Source organism: Petaurus breviceps, unplaced genomic scaffold, assembly GCF_028583685.1.
Source record: "Petaurus breviceps papuanus isolate PSGF00001 unplaced genomic scaffold, PetGlider_PUasm1.0 188, whole genome shotgun sequence".
NCBI classification, from domain to species: Eukaryota; Metazoa; Chordata; class Mammalia; order Diprotodontia; family Petauridae; genus Petaurus; species Petaurus breviceps.
Genome location: NW_027185804.1, coordinates 41,865,821 through 41,884,255, shown reverse-complemented (window position 1 = coordinate 41,884,255; position 18,435 = coordinate 41,865,821). Strand labels below are relative to the sequence as shown.

The 18,435-nt window shown below is 34.3% G+C and overlaps 2 protein-coding genes across 2 annotated transcripts; both read right to left on the bottom strand.

Moving 5' to 3' along the window:
* Positions 1–229: 229 nt before the first annotated feature.
* Positions 230–1,824, bottom strand: LOC138163597 (olfactory receptor 8K3-like). The gene has a single exon (XM_069091038.1). It carries the CDS (start codon positions 1,232–1,234, stop codon positions 230–232), a length of 1,005 nt encoding a protein of 334 aa, XP_068947139.1. The 5' UTR covers positions 1,235–1,824.
* A 13,235-nt stretch (positions 1,825–15,059) lies between these two features.
* LOC138163596 (olfactory receptor 8K1-like) lies at positions 15,060–16,076 on the bottom strand. The gene has a single exon (XM_069091037.1). The coding sequence runs from the start codon at positions 15,996–15,998 to the stop codon at positions 15,060–15,062; it is 939 nt and encodes a 312-aa protein (XP_068947138.1). The 5' UTR covers positions 15,999–16,076.
* Positions 16,077–18,435: the final 2,359 nt, after the last annotated feature.

Below are 18,435 nucleotides of genomic sequence, written 5' to 3'. Positions count from 1 at the left end.
TAATAGGCCCCTTTATTTAAATTGTCCACTAATCTAGAATTAATTAGAAGTTGCCCACTAAAAAAGACTGACACATCAAAAATCATTCTCTGCCAGCATATTAAGATAAATATTTTTCTATAAGAGACCAAAGAATAATCTGGGAGAAATTGAAAGAAATCTAGCACTTATTTACTTGTTTCTAATAGTGCAATGGAATCATACACTACATTGGCATTAAAGAGAAGGCTTACATGATTTTTTTAAAAAGTCTCCTCAAAGCCTCTTTCACCTCTTTGTTCCTCAAGCTATAGATCAGAGGATTGAGCATAGGGATGACTAGAGTGTAAAACACAGAGGCTATTTTGTCATTCTCAAAGGAATGGTTGGATTGGGGTTGGAGATAGATGAAGAGAAGTGTCCCATAGAATATAACTACCCCAGTCAGGTGAGAGCCAAAAGTGGAGAAGGCTTTGTGCCTTCCCTCAGAAGAGTTCATCCTGAGTATGGTCACAAGAATGAATGTGTAAGAGATAAGAATAATCAAAAGGGAAGAAACAAAATTAAGTACAGCCAAAACAATAGTGATTAATTCAATCTCACTTGTATCTGAGCATGTAATGGATAATACTGGAGCAATGTCACAGTAGAAGTGTCTTATTACATTTGATTTGCAGTAAGATAATTTAAAAAGCTTTATTGCCACCAGTAATGATACCATGGTGCTATAGAGGTATGACATAGCCACAAAGAGCCAACATACCATGTCTGACATGATGACCATATAGTAGAGGGGCTTACAGATGGCCACATAGCGGTCATAGGCCATGGCTGACAGTATAAATAGTTCACTGGCTATGAACATGACATAAAAGCCAAGCTGTATTGCACATTCATTATAAGAAATAATATTTTTCTCCTCCATGAATCCAACAAGCATTTTTGGCCCAATAGTTGTGGAATAGCCAAGATCAACAAATGCCAGATGCCTGAGAAAAAAGTACATGGGAGTTTGGAGGTGAGAATCAACATTGGTTAGGATAATCAGGCCCATGTTCCCCACAACTATGGCCATGTAGTTGAAGAAAAACAGAAGAAAGAGTGGGCCCTGCAGCTCAGGACTGTTTGTGATGCCCATGAGAATGAATTCCGTCACCTGGCTCCCCGTTGTTTCATTCAAGTTAATCATTTCTTCCATCCAAGAAATATATTCTAAGAAGAAAAGAAAGAAGCCTTCTTTGAGTATTGTTTGCATAGATAACTAGGTACTTAATGGCTAGAAATATGTTAGATAGAGATGAGCAGGAACTTTCTAACTCAATTATAATATATTATTATGCCATTAGGTGCCATGTGGTGAATTCACTCAAACTGACCTAATATAACATTATGTCATAAGTTATAATGTCACATCATGTCAAATCACTTCATATCACATCAATATTCTGTCACAAAGAAGATAGTGAATGTAGTATCTACTTTTCTCTAAGTAATGGGACAGGACAATACAATAGATATCTTTTAATATATTTTAACTAATCAATGGGTCCAACTGGTATACTAATGAGAGACAGAACATATAAAATCACCTTTTAGAGGATTTGGAATGTAATATATAAGAAAGTTGCTTTGAAACTATGTAGTGATGAGATAAATAATATATCCAGAACATTTCCAAAAATCCGCTGTTGGCCATGTAATCACCTGGTTTTTGGATCATTGCCTATGACTATCCATTGCAATGTAATGGCTAGTGACAAGAAATGAAATTTCCATTTTAACAGTGCCCTAAGTCACTGAAGATAAAGGTACAGGGGGCAGCTAGGCGATGCAGTGAATAGAGCACTGGCCCTGGAGTCAGGAGTATCTGATTTCAAATCCAGCCTCAGACACTTAACACTAGCTGTGTGATCTTGGGCAAGTCACTTAACCACAACTGCCCTGCCTTACCCTCTCCAAAAAAATAAAAAAGCAAAAATAATTTTAAAAGATATAAAGGTCCAGGATCTTTCACACTCTATATTATGTAGTCATCAATTGTATGACAACCAGGGAGATTCCAAATATCTACTCACTCTCTCTAGTCTCCCTTTCCTTTATCTTTTTAGAGAGAAAGTTCTTTGCACCTAGACTATGTAGGTGACCTAGGCTAACAATTTTGGTGTTTTAATAATATTTTCTTCCAAGAGACATGACAAAAAACCCTTTTAAAATGCTTCCTCTTTTTCAAATGAAGTCCAGTTACATAGTGGTAACAGAAAGATCACAGTGATGCCACGTCAATATCTGTTGACCAAAACTAAGGATTTTTCTGGTTGCAGAAAAAGTTTCTATGACAACTGTCACAGTTAGGAACTGTCATTTGATGACTTCCCTAGAATGATTTTATGTCATTTAAGTGTGAGAGAATGCAGCCCAAGGCCAAAAATTCTCCTATTCACCCCAAAAATGAGGAGACTAATTGGATTTTTGAACTCTGATTTCTGAGCTGCAATGGAAGTTCACAAAAAAAGAATAAAGTTACCTGCTCATCTGGATGGCAGAATCTTCTATAGCTTTTTCATCTAATATGTACTGTCAATTGTTAGAGTCAGACTTTATTATTTTCTCAGTCCCTGTGAGACCATGTTCCAGAAGCTAGGGAAATGTTTAATTAATTTTGTATGAACATGTCATGGAAATTGCCCAGGTAGTAAGAAGTGAAAATGTCAATTGGTCTACCTAATTTCAAGAAGCATTTCTTACCTTGCAAACTTATCTTTGTGGTTGATATGCCATGGATGCATCATGCACAGGGAAACTGTCCAGACTTCTGCAAGGGAACTCTAGCCAAGAATATTTTATTTTAGTCACAAACACAGTAAAAATTAGGTAGGTGAATAACTTGTAGTATATAGAACACGATAAATTTGGATGGGCAAAATTTCCCTTTTTGGGTTTATCTCCGGGCCAGATACAAATGGACCTAGTGTGGGCTAACAAACATAACCTATCTCTAGGCAATTACAAAGTCTTTTAGAAGAAGTTAGGTGGTGCATTTGATAGGGAACTGGGCCTGCAGTTAGGAAGATCTGATTTCTGATCTACCCTCATACACTAGCTCTTTGACTTTGGGCAAATAATTTAACATGTTGCTGCCAATTTTTCTTTCTGGTAAAATTGTGCTAATAAGAACATTGCTCTGCTGGGATTGTTGTAAGGATCATCAGAAATTGTTATCAGGTAGCTACATGGCTCAGTGAATTTTTCTCTGGGCATGGAGTCAGAAACAGCAAAGTTCAAAAAGTTGTTTCAGTTTTCTTTCACTTTGCTTTTTTCCTCATGGTTCCCACCATTCCTTCTATTTTTTCTATACAATATTACTAATGTGAAAATATATTTAATATGAATATGTATGTAGAGCCTATATCAAATTGCATGCACTCATGGGGAGATGGAAGATTGGAGAGGAGGAGTCAGTTTAAAACTTAAGGAAGTGAATGTTAAACACCAAAAATTAACATATTAACTTATGTAAAAAACAAAAGTTGTGTCAGATACTTGAAATCTGTGACCCTTTTCATGTATCTTAATCTTTGTCTGACTCAGTGTCTTAAGCTTTCAAAGGAGATGATTGTACTTCTTAGTCAAATCATTTTAAGGATCAAATAAGAAATTATTTGTAAACTGGTTAGCACAGAGACTGGCCTATAATATGTATTTTAAAATGCTTGCATTTTTTTTTCTTAATGACTCCAATCCTTTCTGAAAGATGCTCACATATAAAATTTAAAAAACCTTGTTATTTCTAGTTCAAACTTTCTTATCTCACTCTATTCTCCTCTCCTGATCATTGAAAAAGTAATATGATATCCTTTATACATGAGAAATTAGAAAAACTACAAATATATACACACAATTGTGTGTGTATGACAAATTGAAATAGAATATTCTTCAAGCTTCACCCAGTTGTCATCAGTTCTCTCCATCGAGGTGGATAGCAGTTTTGATTAAAAATCCTTTAGAACTGTCATAGATTATTGAATTAATATGAATATGGAAGTCTTTCACATTTTATTATCATTATCTATATTGCTAATGCTGTGCCTAATGTTCTCCTCGTACTGCTTGCTTCAGTTTACATCAGTTCCTATAAGTCTTCTTTAGGTTTTTCTGTAACTTTCTCTATATTCATTGGATATGGCAATGTTTAGATTCCTTTGGGCATATGTTTTTGACAGCATGGGATAGTCACCCCTTGGAAGACCTGAGATCTCCTTATTGGACATTGTTTTAGACTGGATTCATAGTGCTATCTTCCTTCAATGTTACAGCAGCTGTCAATAAAGTAAGAGCTTGTGTGCAAATTAAATTTGTGTCTATGGAAAGGTCAGTGGGCTATTCAGAGTTAGGAAAAGAAGGGAAAGAAAAAAAACCTTAAAAAGTTTAGATGTCAACAATAATATGTCAAACAATGGTGTCAACTTAATGCATATTGTTATTTAAATGTGATTGGGAAGACTGGGACAAGGAATAGGAAGGAAAGAAGAGACAAAGAGATTTTAATATGATTTAAAAATACATGTTAACATAAAGAAAATCTCAAGTGATAGTGGTGATACATTGGGGAGCAGAGAGATATTAGTCAATTTAGCAGGGAAGCTTTTCTTCTTTGGGAAGGTTTACTATCCCTGGAGTGGAAGGCATATTCTAAAAGATCCTTCTGGAAGTGAGATACTTAATCTCTGATTTTGGTAGGCACCTATAGCTGGCCTAACATATGGCAAGATTTAGAGCACATAGTGGTTTTTCTTTTTGGCGTACACAGCTGCAGAGAAGAAAGAAAAACTGGTGATTGGTGGAGTTCTATTTTTGCGAAAACACCTGTAGTAACCTTAAAAATATAATTTCCAATACTTTTCAATGACCGGATTCTATAAACTAAAGCCTCCCATAAAGGAAGACTGACACTATTGTATCAAGATCACCAGGCCAAATCTTATAATAGCACAGTTCCCAGTTGTTCTCCTGAATGGTTGGACAAGTTCACAAATGCACAAACAGTACATTAGTGTAACTATTTTTTCTTCAATATCCTCTCCATTATTTGCTATTTTCCTTTTCTTTCATATTAGTCAATTTTATCTGTGAGTCAGTAATTACGAGTTTTTTTAAACTTGCATTTCTCTAATTATTAATTATTAAGAGTCTTTTTTTCCTTTGAAGACTGATAGTTTTGATTTCTTCATCTGAACAGTAGCTGTACATATACTTTGATTGTTTATATAGTGGGAGAATATAGCAGCAAGCACCCCAAGCGTCCTCAGGGTCGCTGCCACCACAGGTTCTTGGATCTGCTTCACTAAAGGAAAGCAACTCAAAATGGCTTAACAAGCTTACTTTAATCAGTCAAACATATATCGTTTACCTAGTTCAGGGGAAAAAGGTCAGCACCCTGAACTTCAGAGTATACAGACCGAATTATCAAGACAGAGAAACAGATCAAGCAGACAGGTTTCCAAACTGTCCAACCATTACATCCACACCAAATCGTCATCTGGGTTTTTCAAAGCTGGGGGCTCTCAACAACGGCTTCCCAGAGTCTCATCTGATCAAATCACAGAACACTTCTCAAAGTGAGCCCCAAAACAAAGCCTCAAATCAGGGTTTATATAGCCTTCTCCTGGCTCAGAGAACGTAACAACCTTCTGGACCCACTGGCCAATCAAAAAGTATCTACTGAAAAACAAGCCTCCCATCCCAGGCTCCAGGAGCACTTTAGCCTAGGGGCAGGGAACATCTTAAAAATTTACATTCCCATTACAGAGAAATAGTAATTTTTTATTAATTTGATAAAATTATTTCTATATTTGAGAATTGAAGCTTTTATGAAAGAAACTTGTCATACGATATTTTCCCAATTTATTGCTTTCCATTTTAAGTTCATTGGTTTTACTTGTTTATTTTTTTTGATTCAATGCAATCAAAATTACACATTTGACCTTCCTTCATATACTCTATTTCCTGTTACAAAATCTTCCCTTATTCATAGAAATGGCAAATATTATTTTTCATGCTTCTTTGATTTGCTTATGCTATTATCCTCTATGTCTATAACATAAACCAATTTTCATTTTTTATTGGTATGGGGTATGAGATGGTCATTTATAGCAAATTACTTTCCATTTTTCTTAGCAATTTCTTAGGAATTGATTGTGCCCCAAGCTTGGAAGTTATGTTTATGAATGCTAGAAAACTATGGTAATTTAGCACTCATTGTGTATTGTGTAACTAATTTTTCTCTCTGATCTGGCACTGAGTTTTAGCTGGGACTACACTGTTTTCATGATTATTGCTTTGTGAAATCGGGAAAGGTAGATTAGGATAAATTATCTCTATAAAAGAGGCAAGAGAATATTGTTACAATGGAGGGGAAGAGCAGGAAGGTTAAAGGGAATGGGGCAACCTTACTCTCATTGAATTTGTCTTAAGGAGGGAATAACATACACATTCAATTGGGTATACTACCCTGTAGGAAAACAGGGGTGAAGGGGAAAAAAAGGTGGTTGATACAAGGGAGTGCAGACTGGGGTAGAGTGTAGTTAAAAGAAAACACTTCTGAAAAGGGACAGGGTCAAAGTAGAAAAAAGAAAAAGTTGGGGCAGGATAAGATGGAGGGAAATATAGTTAGTCTTTCATAACATAACTACTATGGAAATGTTTTGTGTAACTACACATGTACAATTTGTGTTGAATTGCTTGTGTTCCAAGTGGGAGTGGATGAGGAGGGAAGATAGGAATGATTCTGGAACTCAAAATTCCAATAAACAAATGTTAATGAATATTACATGCAATGGGGAAATAAGGTATACAGGCACTGGAGTATAGAAATCCATCTTTCTCTACTAGAATAATAGGGTGATGATGGGGGAGGATATAAGAGAGAACATATTGAGGGAAGGGGTATTCAGGAGGCTCACTATTTTGGGGGTGGGTAGGGGAGAGATGGGGAGAAAATTCTATAATTCAAAATCTTGTGGAAATGAATGGTGAAAATTAAAAATTAATTAATTAGAAAAAAATAGTCCCAGTATATGGTAGTGTGGCAGAAGATGCATGACTTCTATAATAAAGTCTTCTCACATGATTTTGTATCTTTCATCCAATGCATTATGTGAAGCAACAGAAATTGATATCCTCTCTGGTAAGTAGTTTTCCCACTTATCTCTAATCATCCTACTTAGTAAATCTCAGAAAGCCTTAAGGCTGAGCTCATCTGGACTACCCATTCTATTATTATTCTTGGTTATTATGGGTCTAAGGTGGTAACAGTAGTACCTCTTATCCCTTAAGAATATTGCTCCTTCAGGCATTGTGCATGAGATGATTACTCCCAGGAGAAAACAAGTTCTTCTGGGAAAGCAATGTTTTGATATTACCTTATATTATTCAGTTCCTATTCCAGTCCCCAGGACATAGCAGTTTCTTAATAAGTAGTCATTCAATAATTGAAAAACAAAAGAGTTTAGCAAGGAGAGAAGACATGCAATCTTAAAAAAAATACAGTAATGGGGAGAGAAATGAAAAAAAAATAACAGAAAATGAAAGCTCCCAAGAGTAATTATTTTCATTTTATATATTTAGATTATTTTCCCCTCCAGATGAGTATAATTATAACAGAATTTTATTGTTTTTTCTTTCTTTCAGATTACTATTATTAAAAAATCAAACTTATTGTGAAAACTGTTCTAAGTTTTTCTGTTTTCCTAAACATAAGACTCATTTATAGTAAAAAATGAACTAATATGTAATGAAGCATTAGTGCCCTGGGGATTGATTAAGAAACAAATGAAAATAACAGTAATTGTATGTTCTGACTTATGGCATTGGAAAAATTGAGTTTTGATACTGATCTCAATGGTTGCCATAAATACACCATTCATACCTTTTCAATAGTAAGGAGAATTGTTCATTTAAAAAAATTTTTTTTTAAATATTTACTCTAACAGTACCACAATTTGTTCCAGAGTATCTGATTTGTGACCATGAAAGAGCTACACTAATATCTTAGGTAACCTTTCTGAAGTGATTAGAAATTAGCATTGGAAACGTGATGAGTCAATCAAATACATCTTCCTTTTCACCTCCCATTGAATTGTTGATTAGATTACAAAATAAAGACCCTCCCTTCCACCACCTCCAATACCAAAATATTCACACTGATACATACAGTGGAGGGGATAGTTTACCTTGATTATAGTGGTGGATATCTGACTGATCATTAATTTCTCAAATATGTCAGGTTACTCCAAAATCAGCTTGTTCTCAAGAAACCAGGGATGGCTCTCTTGGGGAAAAAACAAACAAACAAACAAACAAACAAAAAGCATTGCTAGCTTAATTTTGGTTGTTACCCAAACTTGCACTGGGTTCTATATTCAGTAAAGAATGCTTTACTTTTTGCTGATGAACCTTTGTCAATTTTACTAATTTGAAGCTATTTTGAAAGTTATTTCTCAAATATGTGTTTACCAATGACATTTGACTTCATTTATAAGTTCTCTTTAAATACATGTCTTTAATTTTATTTTTCATAATTTTGAGTCCAGCATATTATTTTGTCACAGATGTATGTGTGAGTCGTGAATATGGTACCATCTTGAAATTCTTAGAAACTGAGGAGAGATGACTCATTATCATACAATGATTGATATTATCTCTCTTGGTCCTGAATGAAATTTCCTGTGGATATGATGTTCCTTTATGCTCTGTGCATGATCCTATGGTAATCTCAAATTTTGATACTGTACCATTCATACAATTACAGGTACAGAATTTCCTTACAATTGCATATGATCATAATTATCTTGAGGAAATCCACTAATAGAATTGCATGCTGCCACAGTATCCTGGCAGTTTCAGTCACAAAAATTGGTCCTCTCCCTTCTTCAGTTCCAACATTTTCAATAATAAGTTAGATAGCTCTTCCACATTGGAAATGCCCTCCTACATCAACTCTGATTTTTAAACTCCCATTTGATCATGTAGTTTCTTCCTGTTTTCATTCTGCAACAGGTGTCTCAGAGTCATTGGCTATTTAAGGCATTTTATGGTGATAAGGGAATCATCTATGAGGAATCTGAGTATCCTCTAAGATAGAGGGTAAAACTTCTAGGGAATCATTGAGCTCTCAGTTATGATAGTAACTGAAAGAAAATGGTAGTAGTGTTGAGGACCTTTCTCATTATTCAGGTTTTGAAAGGACTATCAAGGCAGAATAGTCTCTTCAATCCATATGCACCTGGCATTCCCCTGGTTTTGATAATGATGTATTCTCTTTAATCTGGAATTACATATTGAATTTTATATTTCAGTAATTTCTAACAACAATTTAATATGGATAGTCAGGGGAAAATGCATATTGGACATAAGATTTCTAAAACCACCGTGTACTGACAATTTCTCCAGTGAGGTCAATTTTTTTTTCAGGCATTGAAAATGACAGGGGATGAAACTCCAATTGAATATGCCTAGAACATGGCAGAGATTGTCTATTAATACCATGTGACCAAACCAGGTAGAAGCTTCATGTCAGAGTTCACAATTTCACTGACATGGCTTGATGAGAGGTACATTTAGCCCAGTACTGGAATGGTCAATTCTGGTTGTGTAGTAATATAAGCCATGGAAGCAGTGCTACTAAAAGTTGGGAAGATTATTTGAGTCAGACAGGCCTTTTACATATCTCAAATATTATTTTCTGAACTGGTACACAGACAACTAGACCTGTTTCAATATTCATGGCTTAAGCCATCTTTGAAGGAGTCAGTAACTGCAGAGAATGGGCTAACACTTCTCATCACCATGAGCATGCATAGATAACCACCTCCCACCAATGTATAGGAAAACTATGGAAGATGAAGGAACCCCTTTAGATGAATTATGTTTTTAGTTTACCACTATTCAATGTGATTTCAAGAAACAATTCCCTCGGATATATAACCTGACTTTTTTCCCTTATGTTCTGCAGCCACCACCATTAATCCACAAGTGAAATTTATCCACTAACAAAGTTCTTGAAAGTATGGTTCAATGTAAGAAAAAGATGTGAAAATGTCATTAAAGAACATCCATATTAATATATCATTGCTGCTGTATTTTTAAAACTTCAACTGCTTTCCATTTGACTTATTGCTGAAACACTATTTATGTATTGTCTCCATCTATTAAAATGTGAACTCCTTGAGAGCATGATATGTCTTCCACTTCTATAGGTATCCCACATGTTTAGGCCAGTGTTTCCTATAAAGTAAATGTGTAAAGATTCTGCTTTCATTAATTCATTCAAATGGATTTTGGGCTCTCGCTATCTATTACAGGCACTGGTCTTTCCTTTTTCAGTATACTTTAGATCCATTATCTCTGAAGCCATTTATGACTTAACATGATCCTACTTTTTCAGTCCTTTAAAACTCATGACTCTTCAACCCCATGACACTTGACCTACTGACTAAACTGCAAACAACATGCTCCATCTCTCAGTTCTGGGCATTCTCTCCCAAATTCCTCTTTTATTGGAACATTCAACCTTCTCTTATCTGCCTACTGACCCTCCTGTCTTCCTTTAATTTCTAATTAAAATCCTACATTCTACCACCCATGCTCAACCCCTCTCAATTCAAGTGCTTTCATCATGATGATTATTTCCTTTTTTTCTTAGATATGTCTTGTATTTTATATATGTGTCCATTTGTCTCTACTATAAAGCTGTCACCCATTTGAACATTTACCTGTGTCTTTCACACAAAGCAGGTGTTTATTCAATATTTATTCATCAATTGTTCACTAAATGTAGACTCTCACATGCATCTATACATCCAGTTTCTCTTTGAGTAATTGTAGATTCTAAAGTTTCCCATCACCATATTTATTTCCCATTCATTTTCACTGTGACTTTCATCAATATTTTCATGAATACTTTAAAAATGATATGACAGTGACCTTGATATTTCTGTTCATGTAGCACAGTCCCTGATTTAATGAATGAACATAAGAAAAATTATTATTGAAATATGTATTTGATGATGATGATAAAAATCATGAAGAGGAGAAAGAGAAAAAAGAGCCTTCATTATTATTAATCATGGTACTTATTATGATAGTGATGATGATTACAATGAGTAATTACATTTCCCTGAGTTGAGAGACTGCCTAATGTAAGAAAAACATATAGATTATTGAATTATTCAATGGGAACACTTGGTTCCAACCTTGCAACAAATGTTAATAGGCTAGATGGTCTCAGCACATTATTAATACTTTTCTGAGTCTTGTATTAAAATACATTTAATGAATCTCTTAGATATTTTTTTCACACTACTCTGAAATGATCTCTTTAAGTGGAAACTTAAGACAATTAAGACAAATAAAAAAAAATACAACCCCCCACGAAGACCACTTTCCGTTATAAGAATACAATGAAGCAAGAAGGTATCCTCTGAAGCTTTTTTAACTGAAGGGCTTGAGGGCAGGTGAGGGTGAGTCATTTTGGGGGAACAAAGTCTTCAGCTATTTTAAAAATATTAATGAAAAACAACCCTCCTACATCATTCGTGTTATTATGGAAAGCCTAGGTTTACCAATATCCTAGCAATAAAAGACTTAGTCATGAATAATTTTGTGTTCCTATTAGCCCAAGGGAAATCTTGTGTTGCTAGCATTTAGTGCAGCACTGATCCCAAATAAAAGCATAGTACTTAGTAAAAAGACAATAGTTAGCCATTTATTTTAACACATTTCACACCAAAATCACTAGATAACTTACTATTGCTTTCCCTCATCATGACTTTCTATAATGCAGCCCAGTGTTTCTATTTCCCTCCCCAGATCACTAGTTCAAACTTCTCCCCAAGTCCTTTTCCATGTGAGAAAACTGTAGAAGAGGCTGTCACAGTGAATAGCATGGAGCTACTTGTCTTCTTCTGAGGTGGAATATGAAAAAAACATGCAAGAGACAATTCAAGACAATTAGAAGTATCCACCAAGTACCTCCTTACTTAACTAGCCAATAAAGCCTCCTGGGATGGTCTGTCTTCTAAGACTCTTTACCCTCACAAGTAAATAACTTTCTCCTAGCACTTCTTAAACCTGATGTGCATAAAGATGACATTAAAAACATAAACTTATCTTTGACTATCAGCATTATTTGAGTAGTTTGAAAGAAAAGCTTAAGCTGAACTGTGTATGATGGGGGTGATTCTAAAAAATGTGCAGGAAGAAATAAAAAGGAGTAATTATCTCATACAAATGAGGCATAAGAGGAAAAAATGATGCAGAAGAAGTTAGTAGCATGGGGTGAGGGGAGGTAGTACTGACAACTTACCCTTACTGGACATGGGTTAAAGGGGAAATAGCATATGTATGTAGAAGGGTATATTTTCTTTCCAAATGTAGAAAGAAATAAGAGGGAAAAGGCATAAGATGTGGGGGGGGGAGGAGGATAAAGGAGAGACTTTTGTAGGGCTGAGTAGATTAAGGAATAAGAGAGCAAGGTAAGAACAAAGCAGAGGAGTGAGGATGGATAGGGTAAATAGGTCAAAAGGATAGTGAGGAAAAAATAATAGGACTAAGATAACCAAGTAATTTTAGCTTAGAATGTGGATGGAATGAATTTATCCACAAAACTGAAATGAATAGCAAATTAAAAATTTGAATTCAACAGTATATTGCTTTGAGGAAACACTGTAAATTTGAGAGAAACACACAAAGATAAAATAAAGGGCAGGAGAAGAATTTATTATGTTAGGAAAAAGCAGGGAGAGTAATCATTATCTCAGAGAAATTTACAGCTCAGGCAATCAAAAGAGAAAAATAAGGAGATTACACTGTGTCAACAATATAATTCAATACAGATTTAGACTATTTAAAATAATTAGGTAATGTAAAATTCCTGAGAATATATGTGCCAAAATAGACACTGGAACTATATAAATATAAACATAAAACCCTTTTTATACAAAGAAAGTCAGATCTAAGTGATTGAAGTGACATTTACTGTTCATGAGTAAATAAAGCCAATACAATAAAAAATGACAATTTTACCTTTCTAATCTACTCAATGGCAGCCCAATTACATCACTAAAATTGCCTTACTGAGTTAGGAAAAATAATAACAGTTGATTTGGAAGAACAAAAGTCAGGAATTTCAATGAAATCAGTGATAAAAGATGTAACGGAAGCAGATTCAGCAATATCACATCTTAAAGAATAAGGTAAGAGCATTGCTAAAGTATAAAATTGATAATTTCAATCATTTTAAATGAAAATTTCTTGGTATAAATAAATACAATGCAGCCAAGAATAGAAGAAATGCCGAAAATTGGGGAGGGCGTTTCATAGACAAATCTCTCAGACAGGATGTGACTGGGCTGAACTACTGCTGTGGTGTAGGAAATTATGGACTGATTGGTTTAGGAAAAAACATGGAAAGACTTGGAATTATGTAGAAAAATTATTTTCACCTTCAGAGCAGGAGATGATAAGTGAAAATATTCATAGTATCGTCTTAGATATATGTGCATGAGTGTTTATGCATATGTATATGTATATATATATATATATTTGTATGTATATATCTATCTATCTCCCTAATATATCTTGATACCTATGTCCACATTTAATTGTGCTCTCCTTTGGTTCTGTAGGATGGGTCTGATGGGTTAAGTAAAACCCAAAGTACAAAGCCGGGAATTTTAAAAACCAACAAAGAAGAAAAGTGATCCTAGGTGATTTTGAAAGCAATGTGTAGTACTTATTGTATATGTTGTAAATAAAAATTTATAATTTTATTTAGAATCCTCTATATCAACTAATATCTAGGTGATAACGTTCTTTTTTTTCTTTTCTCCTTGTGTGTTTAAGTTTTAAATGAATCAACAAAAGAACAAGGCATGTGATTACTGGTTGAAGAGTCTAAGCTGTTAGCAGAAAGGATAGGTTCATGATGTCATAGAATTTGAACTGAAATAGCACTTAAGACTTTTGTTATCAAGCTGCAAAATTTTATAGATCATCGGGAGTCAGAGAAGATATATATATATGTGTGTGTGTTCATATATATGTACATGTATGTATATATGTGTGTATATATCTATAGACAGACAGATGATAGAGATAGATAGATAGATAGATAGATAGATAGATAGATAGATAGATAGATAGATAGATAGATAGATAGATCTGTTTCTTTTTTTGCCCTGCCATATCAGAGGGAACAAATAATAGATCTTTTGTTTAAATCTAGGGTTTCTAATAATGCAAAATGACCCAAAGTTTGTTTTATTTTAAGCTTTAAAAAATTAAAATCTGCCGTAAGATTTTTTGGACACCCTGTATACCAGAGTGTTCTTTCCAAATGAAAAAAAATTATATATCTGGCACTGAAGATGGGGGCAGAGATAAAAGTTTTCTTCAAGAATTTGAACAATTATTATAAATAACAGGAAATCAAGGTGTTTTACTTCACAGAGAAGACCAGGAGTTATGCCTGGAAGGCATAGAGGGCAAACAAGAGTTTTGATAAGGACTCCTTAACAGTAAGAGTTGTTTAGAGGAGGCTGGCTGCTTGGTTGGATAGTGGGGCTCTCGTATGCATATTGTTTTTCTGAATAAAATATAAGTTCACTAAAGGCAAGAATTATATTTTGTTTAATTTATCAGTGTAGGCCCAATACCTAGGATAGTACCTAATACCACCATTTTTATATGCTTGTCAATTGGTATTTTTTTATCAAAGAAATTTAAAGCAAAGTAAGGCTGTTTACTATTGTAGTATATAATGAAATAGATTGTTCTATAGAAATATTTTATATTAATCCTCCAACAAATTGCTTTAATTAAATGGTTCAATAAGCTTGGAATAATTGGAATTGGCCCACTAAAAAAAACACTAAGAACTAATCAAAAGTCATTTATATGAAGGGAAATATTTTTCACTAAAAGAGAAAAGGAGAATCAAGAAGTTGAAAGAAATCTATCACAAATTTACTTGCTTTTAATAATGCAATTAATTCATACCACTACATTGGGTATTAAAAGAAGGTTTACCATATTTTCTTAACGAGCCTCTTCAAGGCACATTTCACCTCTTTGTTCCTCAGACTGTAAATCAAAGGGTTGAGCATAGGGATAACCAGAGTGTAAAACACGGAGGCTATTCTATCTGTGTCAAAGGAATGACTAGATTGTGGCTGCAAATACATAAAGAAAAGTGTCCCATAGAATATAACCACTCCCGTGAGGTGAGAGCCAAATGTGGAGAAGGCTTTGTGCCTGCCCTCAGAAGAGTTCATCTTGAGGATTGTCACAAGAATGAACATGTAGGAGATAAGAATAATCAGGAGGGAAGAAACAAAATTAAATGTGCTAAAGATCATAATGATTATTTCAATCTCACTTGTGTCTGAGCATGTAATGAATATTAGGGGAGGACCATCACAGTAAAAGTGACTTACTATGTTTGATTTGCAGAAAGACAATTTAAAGAGATTTATTGCAACTAGTAGGGCTACTATGATGCTATAGAGGTATGGGATAGTAACCAAGAACCAACATACTCTTTCTGACATGATGGCCATATAATGAAGTGACTTGCAGATAGCAACATAGCGGTCATAGGCCATAGCTGACAGTATAAAAAGTTCACTGGCGATAAACACAGAAAAGAAACCTAGCTGTATTGCACAACCACTGTAAGAAATTATATTTTTCTCCTCTATAAATCCAACTAGCATTTTTGGTCCAATAGCTGTGGAATAGCCAAGATCAACAAATGCCAGATGCCTGAGGAAAAAGTACATGGGTGTTTGGAGGTGGGAATCAACACTTGTCAGGATGATCAGGCCTATGTTCCCCACAACTATGGCCATGTAGTTGAAGAAAAACAGAACAAAGAGTGGGCCCTGCAGCTCAGGACGGTTTGTGATGCCCATGAGAATGAATTCAGTCACCTGGCTCCCTGTGGTTTCATTACGGTTGATCATTTCTTCAATCCAAGGCACATAATCTTAGAAGAAAAGAAAGAAGCCTTCTTTGAATACTGTTTTCATGGATAATGAGGCTGCTAAAGAGTAGAAATGATTGAGTTACAGAAGAGCAGTAATTTCCCTACTCAGTTATAATGTAATTTTATCCACTTAGATGAAATGTTTTAAGTTCACTCAAATTAAAATAATATATCATTATATCATTTGATATAATGTCATATCATGTCATATAATTTCATGCAACATCACTGTTCTGTCACAAAGATAGTCAATGTTATTTCTTTCTACAAAACAGTAAGTTATTAAACTAATTTTCTCCAAGTGATGAAACAGGGCATTATAGATATGTTTTAATATATTTTAACTAATCAATGGGATACTACTGTAGAATAGTATATATAAGAGTATTTTTCTGGAGGCATTGTAGAACGTATTGTGAAGTAGGCATTGCCTTTGCTTTGGATCTAAGTTGACATGAGATAACATATCCACCATGTTTCCAAAAAGTGGTGTGCTAGTCATATAATAACTTGGTTGTTGGGTCATTGTCTATGAATATCAGTTGCAAAGTGATGGCCAGTGATGAGAGATGGATTTTCCTTTTGAGGAGTGCCCAAAACCATTGAAGGGAAAGGTCGAGGATCTATTCAAGTCTCTTTCTCATGTAGTGATTAATTGCATGATTTCCAGAAAGACTTCATAAATCCACTCATTCTTTGCAGTCTTCCTTGCCCTTGCCTTATCAGAGAGAAAATATATTTGCACTTGGCTACTGAAGGTGAAATAGGATAACAATTTTTGGGTTTAAAAAGTATCATATTCTAAGAGATATTAAAAAAAAACCTTTTAAAAATGTTTCTTGTTATTCACATGATGTCTAGTTACATAGCATTGACTGAAAAATCATTCTGATTCCCACATATTATTAGTAATTGATATCCCTTGAGAAAAATTATTTGATTTTTCTGGTTGCAGAAAAGTTTCTGTGACAACTGTCACAGATTGAACTGTTCTTTGATGGCTTTTCTAAAATAATTTTACGTCATTTCAATGTGATCAAATTCTACTCAAGGCCACAAAATTCTCCTTTTCTCCCCCACAATGGGTACAGGGATCAACTTTTTGAACTGAGATTTTTTGACACCACATTTTGACACCTGCTGAATTGGAGCTTCACAAAAATATTGTTATCTGCTTATCTGGAGGGTACAATCTTCTGTAGTTTGTTCACATGATCTGTACTGCCACCTGCTAGAGTCAGACTTTATGGTTTTCTCTGTCCCTGTGAGACCATGCCCCTGAAGCAAGGGAGTTATATTATCAATTTTGTATGAACATATCATGGAAATTGCCCAGACTGTAAGAAGTGAAAAAGTTTACTCATTTACCTAATTTCATGAAGCATATATTGTGTTTCAGATTTCTGTTTGTAACAGATATAACATGGTTGCATCATGCACAGAGAAATTGCACAGATGTCACAGAGGACTGTGTCCAAGAAGTTTATTTTACACACACACACACACACACACACACACACACACACACACACACCAAAAACCAAGCAGAGGAAGAACACATAGAATATAATATGAAGTTGAATGGACAAGATGGATATGCATTTGTATACATTAAAGAGGCTAGCTCCTTAACGATGATTGAGTTAAGGATGTACTGAATGCTATCTTTTGTTTAAACCTACGAAATCACTTTGGTGAAAATTATGTGGCTTCTTTAATGATAAGTTGTTATGGTATAATATTGTGAAAACTATACTTTGGTTTCTGTGAATGTTTTGCTTTAGTTTATTGCTGAATAAATAGAGAGTTCACTATATTATATGATCAGAAACTTAAAGCTGTTCATAGAATCAGTCCTCTGGAAATTCTCCTCTGCTTGTACTTGGCTTTACAGACATACAATCTGAAATCTAAAAACAAAGATAAATAGGGCAGAGGAAAAAAATAGACATGGATGGAAATTCCCAAAAGGCACTAGTTTAATTTTCTGTATTGATATTCTTTTCCCTAGATAACAATAATTATAAAAGAATGCTAAAAATCTTCTGTTTATGAAAAGGCTCTTAAGTCTTTCTGTTTTCCTAACTATAAAATTAATTTATGTGTGCCCATATTTATTGAAGTATCAAATTTTCCCTTGGGCCTGATTGCAAAAGGTATGATAGCAACAATAATTATATTATGGTATTGGAAAGAATTGAGTTTTGATAATGATCTACATGGTGGATAATAATTAGCTGTAATTATGAATAGAAATTTATTTGACAACATCTTTTCTCATTGTAGTTATTACCAATATTATCTATAAATTAACACTCACCAATACAGACAACAGACACAACAAACAATTACGTATAAGGGATATCACTATCTATCTATCTATCTATCTATCTATCTATCTATCTATCTATCTA

What these genes read in the sequence shown, in the direction of transcription:
- LOC138163596 (XM_069091037.1), bottom strand. Translation starts at nt 15,998, where the DNA reads ATGATCAACCGTAATGAAACCACAGGGAGCCAGGTGACTGAATTCATT.
- LOC138163597 (XM_069091038.1), bottom strand. Translation starts at nt 1,234, where the DNA reads ATGCAAACAATACTCAAAGAAGGCTTCTTTCTTTTCTTCTTAGAATAT.